The sequence below is a fragment of the Aspergillus japonicus genome, assembly GCF_003184785.1.
Source record: "Aspergillus japonicus CBS 114.51 unplaced genomic scaffold BO86scaffold_1, whole genome shotgun sequence".
NCBI classification, from domain to species: Eukaryota; Fungi; Ascomycota; class Eurotiomycetes; order Eurotiales; family Aspergillaceae; genus Aspergillus; species Aspergillus japonicus.
In genome coordinates, this window is record NW_020291638.1 from 1394432 (window position 1) to 1408565 (window position 14134).

A 14134-nucleotide genomic window follows, 5' to 3' on the forward strand; every position below is an offset into this window, starting at 1 on the left:
CGCGATAGTCAAGGACACCCGCCAAAGTCCCCTGAAGCCATACCTGTCAATTTCGCAGTAGTTCAGAAAACCGTTGGATCCATCCATTTCTCTCCTGCTGTGAGCCCTAAACTTCCCTACGGTCTGACCCGGAGGTCATTGAACTTAGATTGAAATTCGATCTGCATCCTGCAGGCCTTACTGCCCGACTAGACTACAATTGAACTGGATCTCCCTTTCCCTTTCCGCTAAAGGTCCAACTTGGCGCCGCTTTTCGCTCACTGAGCAGTCCGGAGCGTGGAGGGAGTATAGAAGTGCGTGTCCCGTGCAATCCCGGAGCAAGAGCTTACAGGTGCTGGTCATATGACCCAGCTATACTGTGCACGACTAACATCATGTATTTTTATTTTAGCATACCGTAGCATACTGAAGCATACTGTAGCATACTGTAGCATACTGGAAGTCATACAGTATCACTTCTTCAAATATCTCCCCGAACTACCGTAATCACATTCCCTGCCAGAGAAATACAGTATGTGATTGTTGTGGGTATCTTTCTCTCACTGAAGCACTATGTACAAATTACTAGGTAACTAGCTCAGGTACAACATCTTTAGGTTGAGATGATTGCAGGGCAGTATGAATGGAGTACCATCGTCAGTGCACGACAGCAATGCTAAATGACAATAACATAAGCATGGTAAACCAGCACCCCAACAACCACTAAAAGGAGCTGCGTCTGACATTAGTGGTGGTAGTGCTGAGCTCATGGCTCGTAGTAGGGCTTGACTTGCCACCGAAGCGGACCTGGGCAGACGGCATGTCAAACCAGCGCCTGAGTCGAGCAACATTTGCCTTTGCCTCCTCCGCAGACATCTCCACCTCCTCTCCCTGAACCTTGATATCATCCATGCACTGTTGCACATGCTCATCTATCTCGTCCATACACTTTTGTACTTGTTCTTGTATGTCCTTCACGCATTCATTGGCGGTGATGCGGACCTCGGAATTACATTCCTCCACCTGCTCGCGGAACTCGGTTTCGTGCATATTACATGCATCGAAGACCTGATCTACCCCCTTGTCCACCATACTATCGAAGATCATTTTGAGTTTATCGGACTGGAATTGATCCGCAATCGCCCGGTCGATGTATGCTTGGACACCGGGATCAATCTGCCCGCCCTTGGGGGAACTAAGTGCATCAGGCTTGAATGACAGGTTGCTCTCTACAGGTTTAGGTATAGTCCGCGGACATCGGCATCCCAGGCGAGTCAATAAGTGACGGATTAGATCATCGGAAGCCCCCTGGAGCAAATTTTCAATACGTGCAAGTGTATCGTGTTCCATGCGGCTGAGTGACGAAGCACGCGTAAAGTGGGTTGGCTGGATCGAGGCCGATAATGGGGATGGAGATGAGATACTTGGTGTATTAGGTTCGGTTGAATAACACGAAGGCTCTGGAGATGTAAGAACATGTCTTGTTCGTCTCTCATCTTCAGGTGGAATTGATGAGTGGTCTATATAGAATTAATAAACTACTAGGAAAGTGGAAGAACATGAGACAACGATATAATAGAATACCTCGGCGCCGTTTTCCACCCACGTGCACTCCTCTTAAGTGGTGTTCATATGAGGGTAGGTCCTCTCTCTTCCCCTGCTCGGACTCGGATTCCTCAATGTATGGGGGAGGGTCAAGCATCTTCCCAAAAACATGGCCATCTCTCTCGATTCTGCCTTTGCGAGCATGGTTGAAAATCTTCGGCCCAAGTCCTTCTTTTAGCGTAAAGAAAAAAGACTTGAGCCGATCGAGTTCACCGTTGTTGAATTGTCGCTGGGTAAAATGTATATATAGTGAACTAGATTTGCAGATCTTTTCAAGCGCGGCGAAATTTGGGTCTTCTTGATTAGGGGACTGTATAAGAGGCGGACCAGCAACAGTACCCAGTTCATGCAACTGGAGCGTCAGTGTTACGACCGTCGAGATACAATGCGTCTGGGCTGGGAGTTTCGACAAAAAGGATTCCGGGAAAAGTGTTTCTGTGGTGGGCTGTACAACTTTGTATCTTTCGACTGCGCTTGGTGGGATATTCAATGAGAATTGCTCTACTTTGCCTCTTGAGTTAGTCAAGTTTGCTTTGAAATTAAGTGATATGGTGCCTTGATTAGCTTCTCCATCGTAGTCAATGTAAAACTTAGCCAAACAAGGATTATCTCCCTCAGGCAAAGAAACAAGGACTTGCTTCTTCAAGGCCCAGGAGGTCTTTGAGAATGCTGTAGTCATGTCGTTGATGTAAGATAAGCTAGATGTAAGAACAACCCCTCGATAGATCGAGCAGCCCTCCCACCCGGGCTTTTGAGTAATGATAAGCAGCCCTGACTTGGGTCATATAAAGAATCAATAATGATGACAAGATGAGAGTAAGGTGGTGAGAGCTCTTGCGGCCTGGTCACGGGTACGTGCCCAATCCAAAGTCAACAAGTGAAATTGAAAAGTCCTATGAAAACACAGGAATGGCAGGACGGCGGCGAGGACAGCAAGAGCAGACACTACCCTTACGTGGGAATGAAATCGCGATCAGAGATTGAAGCCGGTGACGCGTAACGGCCAGCGAGAAAGGGGAAAGAGGAGAAGAGAGGAAGAGGAATAGGCTCGCGCGGGGGGCTGGAGCTTGGCGAGCCGGGACGCGGATTTACATTCCTCCCCGTGTCGAAATGAACTCTCGGTCCACGTGACCGTGTTGGCTGTCCTTCCGCAGAGCCTCGAGATTCGTACTGGTTTTACTACATCCACTATGAAAATAGATTTGTCAAAAGTAAGAGTACATATATCCACTGTTCCGCATTCTGATTGGTTTCTAGAGTTTCAGTTCGACGACTTACTTTGGTAATGCCTTCAAGTCTCATAGGGTCGTATCAGTACCGCAGATGTAGATGAGCGTTACGGAGTAGTTGCGCACGGTTTAGAGAGCCTGTTCCAGTCACATAAGTTGCCGCAGTGAGCGAGCCAGAGCAATCCGGAAGCGACCGGAATTCCCAGGTGCGTGCTCCGTGAGCAATCCGTGAGTGTTCGCGGCTCGTGCTGCCCTCATAGTAAAAGCGGCGGCACCTCAATCGGGTAAGTAAACCAGTTCAGTTATACACTAGTAGGCCGAAAGTGCCATTCTTAGCATACTCCTGCGACTTGCAGTCAAGGTTTACCTTATTTAGCGACAGCAGTCAGCCTATCAGAGGCTGGGTGGATCCGTTGCTGAGAGGAACCCGATTTCATGCTTTGATGGAGACCGAAGTTCTGTCGGCTAGATGTTGCCAGGTTCGGGCCAGTCAGAGCCCGATAAAAGGCGCGGGATGGAGCCGCGAACACCCATCAAAGAAGCGGGTCTCGACCGAAGGAACGTGCTATTGCCTATTGGACATATCGGGCAGTTGATCGTCAATAGACAACGAACGGCGCTGGCGCGGAGTGGGACTGAGTTTTCCAGCCGAGCACCAGAGTTCTTGGGATTGTCCCATTGCGATACTGATTGACAGGGGCAATGCCACTGACTGCCTGTAGGCCGCCGCCAACCAGGCTTGGGGTATTCGGAAGGAAGGAAGGAAGACTTCGATGGCAGCTGACAGGAACGGCGTGGGAATCTGACGTCTTCCTAGGAGTTTGACAGGTTAATTGAGTTGGCACTTCACCTCAACCATGATGATCGATGGGAGAGTTTGCGGAGGTTCTCCGTATCTGCGAGTGTGGAGGGAACGCACTCTCCAAGCCCCTTTGTTGGAGGCCACGATCCAGAGGCCCAACGATCTGAAACGCCGATCGTGATGGCACCAATCTTGATTACTCTTGATTGAAAGAGTGAACTGGGATGCCACAAGATTGGGCAGGGGGGTGGAAGTTGGTTGTCATTGGCAGTTCTTTGATATCTTTGATAAGTGGTTGTGTTGTCGGTGTTTGTTGATACTCGAGTCTCATGGGTTGTAGGCGGCAGCCAGACGGGGTGACAAGTGTCGAGATTAGGTAAGACCATCAGAGTCCGTCAGTTTGTCACTTTGATAAACACAAACAACACATTTGCCATATTCCTCTCAGTCGTTCAATCTGCCAGTTTCGCTTGGGATTGTTCTCTTGTCTTCTTACGCATTTGCTCCGTTCTGATTAGATGCCATCACCATGAACTCTCTCGTGGAACCATGCCAGACCAGCACTACCCTGCCCTGTGTCTCGATTGAACCGGTGACTATTAGTATAAATGCTTAAAGATCCTGCATAAAATGTTGCCTGCGGCCAGGCCGATGCAATGCCCCCTTGGGCTTGGCGTTACCGGAAACGGAAATCATGAATCAGGAATGCTCCCAAGATATCCATGATGATGGCGACAAACGACCTGGCTGCCTCTGGTAACTCACAGAGAAGAAAAGGCACAAGATTCCAGCATCTCGGTTGCTGGTTAGCTGCTGTACATACTCAGTGTTCTTGATATGTGGAAGGTGAACATGGCGATCTACGCTAAGGCAAAAACTGCGATGCACATGATAGTTGTTCCACGAGTGGAATCAAGAATGTACATACGAGTACAGATTCGCCTGCAACACGACGATCCCTCGCCACATGGAAACTTATCGATAAGCAACATTCTGTTCTCCGTAGGCAGCAGCCAGTATCGTTTCCGGTTTTCCGCAGGGATATCGGCGCGGGAACAGTCAGCCCTAAGAACCCGGATTCCGATGATGCACTTCTAAGATCAGCCCCCGCAAGGGGGCTCCGACTGGCCCGGCTGCGTCGCGCTATCGATAGCAGGACTTGTTGAGCTATGCGGCGTATCCGGATGCTCGTGCAGTTCGTCAGGATGAGAATTGATTCTGAGCGCCACATTTTCGAGACAGTCGAGCTGGGCGTCCTGAAGGGCAGGCAGGGTCGCTCCTACCAGAAACATCGCAGTAGCCACACGCTCATATTGGGTAGTCCTTGGTGGGCGATTGCCTCTCTTGCGTTTTGCGGGGAGGGAGGAAGGTAGCTTCATGTGCTAAAACGTTACATGTGGGAAACCGACGGTTACTTAATGCTCGACGTCAACGAAACCCTTCCGGCGATTACCTCCTGCGCTCCGCCCTCCTGCACTTCCGAATCAGGGCCCAATATTCCAATGCGTCCTATGCTCACAGCGTGAAAGTGAGACATCTCTGAGACCTTCATGAAGGAGCGATCAGGTGGTTCAAAGACTTGGGATTTTCTCGCCCTTTAACGGTACCTCCATCTCTCTCACCAATTCTATCTTACGTTGTTTGACCGATCGTACAATGACGTTTCAGACTCTACAATAGACGGACAAGAAAACTGGGGTTCGGGGCACTCTTCAACTCGATTTCTCCAGCATGGAGGATCCAAAACGTGTTCAACATGGTTTCGATCCGCCTGAGGATATTCCTCAACACACAGAGGATAAGGCTTGGGATGAAGACAAAATCTCGAAAGTTGCTAGCTCCGACCAGACCCCTCACAACAGCATCGGCGAGGGGAATGTCGACACGGCCACCGATAGCGAGAAACAGAAGATAGCCGAAGGGGCTGCGCACTTCCGAAGGTTGGGCTGGAAACGCCTAACTGTTGTGCTTGTCGTAGAGGCTATCGCTCTCGGGGTTCTTACGCTGCCCACCTCCTTTGCAATTCTGGGAATGGTGGCAGGTACAATTTGCTGTGTCGGGGTGGGCGTCGTCGCAATATATGCCAGCTACCTTGTGGGAGAAACGAAGATCGCACTTCCGAACATTCACCATTACGGAGACGTCGGGACATTGATGCTGGGAAAGTTCGGCCGAGAGCTTTTTGGGATCATGTTTGTCCTGCAGCTCATTCTCGTGACAGCCTCCTACTGCTTAACCGGGACCATTGCCTTCGACGTTCTGACCAACAATGCAACATGCTCCATGGTTTTCGGGATTGTTTCGGCTGTTTTGCTGATGCTTCTAGCCATCATGCCGTCGTTCACCGATGCCGCTATCCTTGGCTACATCGACTTCGTCTCGATTATGGCCGCTATCATTATTGCCATTATCGCCACAGGCATAGAGGCAACGAACTCCCCTGGGGGTCTGGCGGGCGTCAATTGGTCTGCGTGGCCCAGACCCGGCACGACCGTCGCAGACGGGTTTATCGCAGTGTCAAACATTGTGTTTGCCTACAGTTTCTCAATGTATCAGTTTTCCTTCATGGACGAGATGCACACGCCCCAGGACTATATGAAGTCGATCTGGACCTTGGGCGGCATGGAAATCGTGATCTACACTCTGGTCGGCGCATTGATCTACGCCTTCGTCGGTGTAGACGTCCAGAGTCCCGCCCTGTTATCGATGAGCAGCTTGATGGCCAAAATCGCATTCGGGGTCGCATTGCCGGTGATCTATATCTCTGGCGCTCTCAACAACACGGTCACAGCGCGATATGTTCATCTGCGCATGTACGAAAACTCCGTGGTCCGGTTCATTAACACCCCCAAGGGCTGGATCACATGGCTGCTCGTTCTACTCGCCATCACCGTTGCTGCGTGGATCATCTCGGAAGTGATCCCGTTTTTCAACGACCTTCTCGCCCTCAGCTCGGCCTTGTTTGTTTCTGGGTTCGTCCTTTATATCCCGGCCGTCATGTGGTTCATGTTCCTGCGCAAGCGCGAAGGCAATGACCGGAAGCGACTGCTGCACGACTTGTCAGCTGCGTTCCTGTTCTGCGTAGGGGTCATTGTGCTGGGTGGCGGAACTTATGCTAGTATCGTTGATATTGTAAGTCATTCCTTTTTCAGCGGCCTTTCAGGTCGCCCCTGCTAATGATATGGTCTAGAAACGGCAATTCGACATAGGAGCTGTGCGGGGTGTTTTCACATGTGCACCGATGGCTTGAGAATTTTCATGCAATCTTAAGGCACAGACCCAAATGTACTGTATATAACTCTCAGTTCTGAAAATGCCAAGTTAGCAATGCGCTCTACCCCCGTGGTTGTTATACAATGTTACTATGTAGAAGAAAATCAAACATGATTTCATAGTGTCGCTGCTTCTAAGGGAATGTGAGCTAGGAACCTTTTTAACGTATTTTACCCAAGGAAAGACTGATTTGCATGCTATACCTCTCACTCTCTGCTAACTCTGCATACGTTGTAGAATAACCAACTATGGGTATACCAGGGGGTGTCATCCTCATTTCCACACCCCCTTTCTGCGAACTGCGATCAGATGGTAGTTTCGTGCTTTCCTCATGCTCTCAAATAGTTCTACAGCAATTCTTTGCACCCAAAGCAGACGTTCTTTGCATAACCTTAATCTCAATCAGCCTCAGAGAGTGGAGTGGGGTGGAACATGAAACAACTCAATCGACACACTTCGGACGTTTTCGGGCCTCGTGTTGGGTCGATTCTGCAGTGGAGGATCAATCTCCTTCAGGGTTGGCTTTTGCCCTCGAAAGCCAGCCCACCCGGATGGGAAATACTGGACTCGCGGATAAGCTTTTAAGAGCCTCGCTCTAGCGTGAGATGTACAGTGGAGGCTGTGGAGCCATGGCGAATTATTGTCTGGCTAGATAGTCAGGCTGCTTCATTGGTGCCAGGGTTTAATCAGTAGTCTAACCTGATCAGCGATCTTTTGCGAGCGGCAGTTCGTGATGTGATGTGTGGTGTGATGTATTGTGCGTGAGGCTCTGAGAATTTGAAATACACCACCAACCTGGAAGCTGGGCTGTGGATCCCCTCAACAGCAAGTGTACTGTATGTACACCATGGATGTACATTATAGTGCACGCCTGAGGGGGAGGGGGGGGGGGGGAAAGGCTGAGAAAGATCGGCGTGCGAGGTCCGATGCATCATGGTTTCGTTCCTAAGCTAATAGGTAAGTACTGAGGATATACATGCAGACATTTCTCTCGCACTGGTCGAGCCAAGCTTTAGCCGTCCACTAAATCTTGTTTTACTTTAACGTTTAACAGTTTCTGGAAGTTCCACAGTGTCTCCGCAATATATTGAGGTTGACGCGGCGTCTCTAATCGAGTCGAGTCATTGACATTGATACCCTAAACCTGCAATAACTCCGAAATTAGAGGTCCCTTCCCGGGGCATCGTGAGCGTCATCCAGACTCCAACCTTCGGCAATCACTCCTCCAGTGACGGCAGTCTTTGGTATCATGTTTGTGGAACTTTTCGTGATAACGCAACACACAGGAAGTTGGCAACAGCCCGCAATCCTTCTTCCATCCATGCCCCATGGTCATATTCATCACACAGATGATCCTTAGAACAGGTGAGTGGGACAGTTCGAGTGGGCCTGCTGGTGCTTCCTGAGTTCGAAGACCAACTCTGACTTGGTGGGTATACACGCAGATAACGCACGCAGCGCCATTATACAAAGACACCCACCCACACACGGCTCGGAGATGTGCGCCATGTTAGGGTGAGGAGGTTGACCCGTCGCGAATAGATTGTGATCTCCTCGACGGGTGCATAGGAAAAGAGTGCGTTCTGCTCGCCGGGCTCGTGACGAGAGCGTCTGGCAACGTATAAAGTGCAGGTTGATGCCCTCACAGTACAAGCAAAAGCATCAACCATCAACCACAACCACAAAATACCTCCCTCCGACTTCACCGACTTCCTAGCCATGCAAATCAACCATCTCCTCGCCACCTCGGTCACGGTGGCCGCGGTGCAGGCCAAAACGAGCCTCGAGAAGCTCTGCACCGTCGCTCATGCCACCTCCGCCCTGCCCCTGGACGTTGCCCCGGGGCTGACACTGGACTCCCAGCAGTGACTGCGAGTCTCGTGAAGGACTACTCAGCCTCTGGGCAAATCAACTACCCTGACGCCGTGTTTGATTACTGTAATGTGACCCTGGCCTACTCGCACACTGGTCGCGAGGATCAGATCCAGCTGCAGCTCTGGCTTCCGTCGCCGGGTCGGTTCCAGAACCGCTGGCTGTCCACCGGTGGCGGCGGGTTCGCCATCAATTCCGGGTCGAAGTTCATTGCCGGGGGGCCGGTCTACGGCGCCGCTGGCGGGCTCACGGACGGTGGGTTCGGGGGCTTCGACAACCAGCTGGACGCGGTCTTCCCCACGGCGAACGGCACCGCAAACTGGAACGCGATCTACTCGATCGGCTACGAGGCGCACCAGGAGCTCGCCCTTATTGGCAAGGCGTTCACACAGAGCTTCTATGAAACCCAGGAGAAGCAGTACGCGTATTATATGGGCTGCTCGGAGGGAGGTCGCGAGGGCTGGAGTCAAGTGCAGCGCTTCCCCGACCTGTTCGACGGCGTGATTATCGGGGCCCCCGCCATCCATTACGGTCAGCAGCAGGTGAACCATCTGTTCCCGGATGTGGTCGAGCAGACCATCGGCTACTACCCGCCTCCCTGCGAGATGGAGAAGATCATGAATCTGACCATCGCCGCATGTGACGCGCTCGATGGGAAGGTGGACGGGGTCGTGGCTCGCAGCGATCTGTGCAAGCTGCACTTCAACGTCAACTCGACCATAGGCCAACCGTACCACTGCCCCGCCACGACCACGAGCGAGGCCCTCCGCCGCAAGAAGCGCGTCTCCGTCTCCTACACCACGCCGGCCCAGAACGGTACCGTTTCCGCCGAAGGCGCGTTGGCCGCTTCCATCATGCTGGAGGGCCTGCACACCCAGGACGGCAAACAGGCCTACATGTGGTACCAGCCGGGATCCGCCTTCAGCGATGCAGAGACCCAGTACAACGCCGACACGGACTCCTGGGAACTGAGCATCACCGCGCTGGGCGGCGAGTGGGTCGCGCGCTTTCTCGAGCTCCGTGCCGCCGACAACCTCGATACCCTGCAGAACGTCACCTACGACACACTGAAGGAGTGGATGCAGCTGGGCTGGACGCGCTACGCCGACTCTCTCCAGACGCAGTGGCCGGACCTGACCGCGTTCCACGAGGCCGGCGGGAAGATTCTCCACTACCACGGCGAGTCGGACGCCAGCATTCCCACCAGCTCGTCCGTCCGCTACCACGACTCGGTCCGTCGCACCATGTACCCCGGCCAGACCTACAATGACAGCATCGCCGCCCTGGGCGACTGGTACCGCCTCTTTCTCGTGCCCGGCGCTGCCCACTGCGAGCTGAACCCCTACGAGGCCAACGGGCCCTTCCCGCAGACCAACATCGGCGTCATGATCGACTGGGTCGAGAACGGGGTCTTCCCCACCACCCTGAATGCCACCCACCTGGCCGGTCCCAGTCTGGGCGCCAATGCCCAGCTCTGCGCCTTTCCTCTGCGCCCGCTGTGGACGAACAACGGTTCCTCGATGGAGTGTGTCTACGACCAAGCCTCAATTGACACCTGGCACTACGATCTGGACGCGTGGTCGCTTCCGCTGTACTAGTCTGGAGGAGAACGGGAGGCTTTCTGATCAGGCAAGGCCTGGCAGCTTCGCAGTTGTTTTTTTTTTTTTTTTTTTTGTTTTTTCACAAGGCCTGGGCATGATTGCAGGGAGGGCGTGCGCCGGCGGCACTTGGTCCACCGCTAGATAGTCCTTTGCTTACGTCCTGCTCCCTTGGTTCCCGTCAGCGGGTACTACTGTACAATAGTTCAATGCAATATAGCCGGCGAAGGCCGACCTATCGTTTAGGATTCTACCTGTTCCAACTCCCAGAATGCTGTGTTGGGGGGAGTCGGATGAAAGAGCGAGCCTTCCGCCGCTCGATCACACTGACGCTGAATGTCTCCGCATTCCTGCTACGCAGTCCCTGGATAAGCATAGAATCGCTCATCCCATATTTGTCTTTGTATTGATATCCGTAAACGTACTCAATTCGATTGCAGATCAGAATGCCCATCAAGTATGCTGTCTAACGAGCTTTCTCCGTCATAGGAACTATGGAGGCTTCACTCGGGGACATTGACACAACGCCAACAGATATTCAGCCAAATAGTATGTATCCGGAGCCGACAAGCCAAATATTATCGATTGATATATGTGTAAAACCTGTTTAGTAGAACTTTATGTTAATGCTATTAGTACTTGGAAGTATATCTATATCTCCTATCGGATTAAATAGATTAAGATAGGGCTTAGTATTTATGGAAGATTAGAGAAAAATAACAGATACTCCAGTAGTAAAAAAAATAGAATACATAATTTTAGTTGTATACATTCTAGATAGGCTATGTAACCAGTACTAGTAAACCCCAGTCAGTTTTTCTGGTTTTACTTTTAAAATAACCCGGGATTGCTTAGGAATTTGCTTGAAATATATACTTTTATATTTTTTATATAACTAACTACTCCGGGCTGCTTAATAAGCAGCACCAAGTTGGACTTAAAGTAGAGAGGGAAAGTCACTGGATTTCTGCAGCAATCCAGTTCATTAGTATGATATAATATAAGTAATCAAATCCTTAAAATAACAGTCCACATCATTGAATAAGTCATGTCCTCCAGTCTACCCACAAATCAACTGTCAAACGCCACAAGGTATTATTCTAAAGACGCGCTCTGATCTCCTGAGCAGCCGGCACCGTCTCGCTCTCGCCCGAGAAGACCTCTAATTCCTCCACAAGATTGTTCCACAGCCTGTCGGACGTCATCGGTGCCGTGCAATACGGTTCGACGCCGGTTTCCTCCACCAATCGTTCCAGCTCGGGAAGTACTGCATCAGCCGCCTGTGCTTCCATCTCGCGCTGCTTTTGGCGGGTGAGTCCGCCCTTCTCCGCATACCAGGCGGAATCCTCCTTGATGATTCCAGCTTCATACAGATCCCGCAGTTTAGGATCGATGCCAACCTCAATGGCGGCTTCGATGGCCATGCGAGCTCCAATCGCTTGGACCAACGGAAGAGCTAGAGGAAGAATAGCTCGGTTGAACGCCTCGCTCCGATGCTTGCCGCCGAAAGACTTGATCAGTTCCCTCGCCTCTGCAATTAAGCCCGCTTCGTGCCTGGCTAGGACACCGTTGGAGTCCTTAGGCGGCGGGACCTGATAGCGGCCAATCAGAAGTTCGCTTGCAAGACCTGTTTTGAGTAAGAAAAAGTTAGCGGGTGTGAACTACTTTACCCCGGTTGCAGGAGACCGGATTGCGGGGGACTAGACTTACGGATGGCTAGGACTCTGACGTCGCCTTCAGCGGTTGCCACTGCGCGGAACTCCAGCTGGAAGCAGTTAGCATATATAGGATCTTCTGGAGGTGGGAAATAGCTCACATCAGCCTGGATGATTTGGTTGAAATCATAGTATCCTTGCCAGCCGCAGCCCTCATTGATGAGTTTGAGACTAGTCTGGAAGTGATGGATTGTAAGTGCCTTAAAAGTTGTAGCAAAGGCATGACGGACTCGTGGATCAGTATTCTTCGGGTCGCAATATTCCATTCCAGCGTAGATAAAGAACGCTTGGAGGACATGCGCTCTGGCAATGGCGTGAAGAATAGGAAGATGCTGGGTACGGAAGTTGATCACAGGCATCGGCTGCCCATCGTGACCAAGGATATGTCGCCTGAAACTGAATTTGCTGGCGTTGTACACAGCCATCTTGATCAACGGGATACAGCCACCAGCCAGGAAAAGTGTCCCGGGGGGCATGCGATGGATGGTCGCCAAAAAGTTGTCACGTTCGCTGCGTGACGTCTGCAGAGCGCCTTGCTTACCACCAAGGAGAGCGGAGAACGGTAGTTGCACGCGGTTGAAGTAAGTCAAGGCATGATCAATCGGATTCGCACCCGGACGAGGTGGGAAGACCCTGAGTAATCACCACGCTTGTTAGTCTCGGTATACGTATGTAGGTGGGTTCTGGAACAGTGCGACTGCATACTTTGAGGTGATACCCGTACACATCTTGATCCCATCCGACATTTGGACAACAAACGGTCGGACTCCTCGATCCTTTCCTTCAACGATAAGTCGGGCTATTACAACTGCAAAAACAGGCAAGCCACTGCGGAGGGAGTTCGGTGGCATACATCTGCCATCGTTAGCCTCATGCTAAAGCGATGGGATCAAGAGGTGCTTACTTAGCAGCAGCCGGAGACGGGGTGTGTAGTTCAAAACTGCCATTGGGCAGTAGAGTTGCAGTCGTTTCGAGATTGCGTGCATCTAAGCCATGCCCGAGTTCGGTAAGCATGAATTGTGCCCTAATTGAGGTCAATTGGATACCCCAGACCAGAGGTGTAGAGAACGCACGAGATATCAAACTTCATCGCCTGGTGTATGACCCACGCCAATTCGGGCTGCGTGGCAGCGAAAGGAGCAACTGTGCCGACGAAAAGATTATACTGGACGCTAACCAGGTTGATTGCACCACCATCCATAGCAGTGAGCAGGTCGATGTGGAGCTTCCAGAATCTTGGAGTCGTGTTCACCACATCATCTAAGGTCAAGTCTGTTCCATGCCAATCAGTAACTTGTCCATGAAATGACAGCAGCAGCAGTGGTATTACTGTATGCATGTGCAAGGGCTCTTGCTCTTTGATATGTGAGTCGCGTCCGGTCCTCGAGGGTCCACGAAAGTGGTGCAGGCTTCATTAGGGCCGATTGCGCCAATTTCATAGTCGGCCCAGGCGTGAGCCATATTTGCTCGTAGAGTGCACGAGACTCCGATGCCATTGTGGAAGTGGTATATTAGAAGATGTCGTTTGGATCTCCCGAGACGATGAGAAGGACAATCCGCCAGGGACCCATCATCACAGCGAAGGACATCTTGTATCTATACTGCGCTCGATTTGCCTGGCGGGCCAGAATTTAGGGGCTGAGCTGAACAAAGTCCACACTGAGGACTGACTAGCCAAGTTGATAAGAGATGATAGGCGATTACCGAACGGTCGGGCGATACTAGCGACGCCACGCTTCTGGATAACGAATAGAATGTTGCCATGCACTCCGCGAGCATCCTGACAGCTCAAAAAAGGGGAGAACGCACAACGGTCTCGTATCGGGCTGAGTTTCATTGGGACCAGCCTGGGTTTGACCCGCCAGCCTGGGCCTGCCTGAACTGCTGCCAGATCTTGAAAGTTCGGCGTTGAGCGAGAAACTGGCGAATACGGGGCTCTGGACCAGCGTGGCTGGGCGTACAAAGTTCCAGTCCAGAATGGAGGAGCTGAACAGGAGCCGAATCACTTGCGGATGAGGATTCCTCGCAGACCACATCTTGCTCAAACCCTTGATAGGGATG

At 51.6% G+C, this 14134-nt stretch overlaps 4 protein-coding genes across 4 annotated transcripts; 2 read left to right on the plus strand and 2 right to left on the minus strand.

The window, feature by feature from the left end:
- Positions 1 to 460: 460 nt before the first annotated feature.
- On the minus strand, positions 461 to 2263 carry BO86DRAFT_414796 (uncharacterized protein; the record flags this gene model as incomplete). The annotated part of the gene is made up of 3 exons (XM_025674868.1): positions 461 to 550; positions 787 to 1499; positions 1564 to 2263. 3 exons carry the CDS (start codon positions 2261 to 2263, stop codon positions 461 to 463), a joined length of 1503 nt encoding a protein of 500 aa, XP_025533628.1.
- A 2833-nt stretch (positions 2264 to 5096) lies between these two features.
- Positions 5097 to 6865, plus strand: BO86DRAFT_424509 (uncharacterized protein; the record flags this gene model as incomplete). The annotated part of the gene is made up of 2 exons (XM_025675456.1): positions 5097 to 6747; positions 6806 to 6865. The coding sequence occupies exons 1-2, from the start codon at positions 5347 to 5349 to the stop codon at positions 6863 to 6865; spliced, it is 1461 nt and encodes a 486-aa protein (XP_025533629.1). The 5' UTR covers positions 5097 to 5346.
- Positions 6866 to 8216: 1351 nt separating this feature from the next.
- BO86DRAFT_414798 (tannase and feruloyl esterase) lies at positions 8217 to 10358 on the plus strand (the record flags this gene model as incomplete). The annotated part of the gene is made up of 2 exons (XM_025674869.1): positions 8217 to 8253; positions 8755 to 10358. The coding sequence occupies 2 exons, from the start codon at positions 8217 to 8219 to the stop codon at positions 10356 to 10358; spliced, it is 1641 nt and encodes a 546-aa protein (XP_025533630.1).
- A 1100-nt stretch (positions 10359 to 11458) lies between these two features.
- On the minus strand, positions 11459 to 13569 carry BO86DRAFT_394504 (acyl-CoA dehydrogenase NM domain-like protein; the record flags this gene model as incomplete). Its single annotated transcript, XM_025673204.1, has 7 exons — positions 11459 to 11985; positions 12069 to 12123; positions 12175 to 12706; positions 12779 to 12928; positions 12978 to 13097; positions 13147 to 13345; positions 13404 to 13569. The coding sequence occupies 7 exons, from the start codon at positions 13567 to 13569 to the stop codon at positions 11459 to 11461; spliced, it is 1749 nt and encodes a 582-aa protein (XP_025533631.1).
- Between the last annotated feature and the right edge of the window lie 565 nt (positions 13570 to 14134).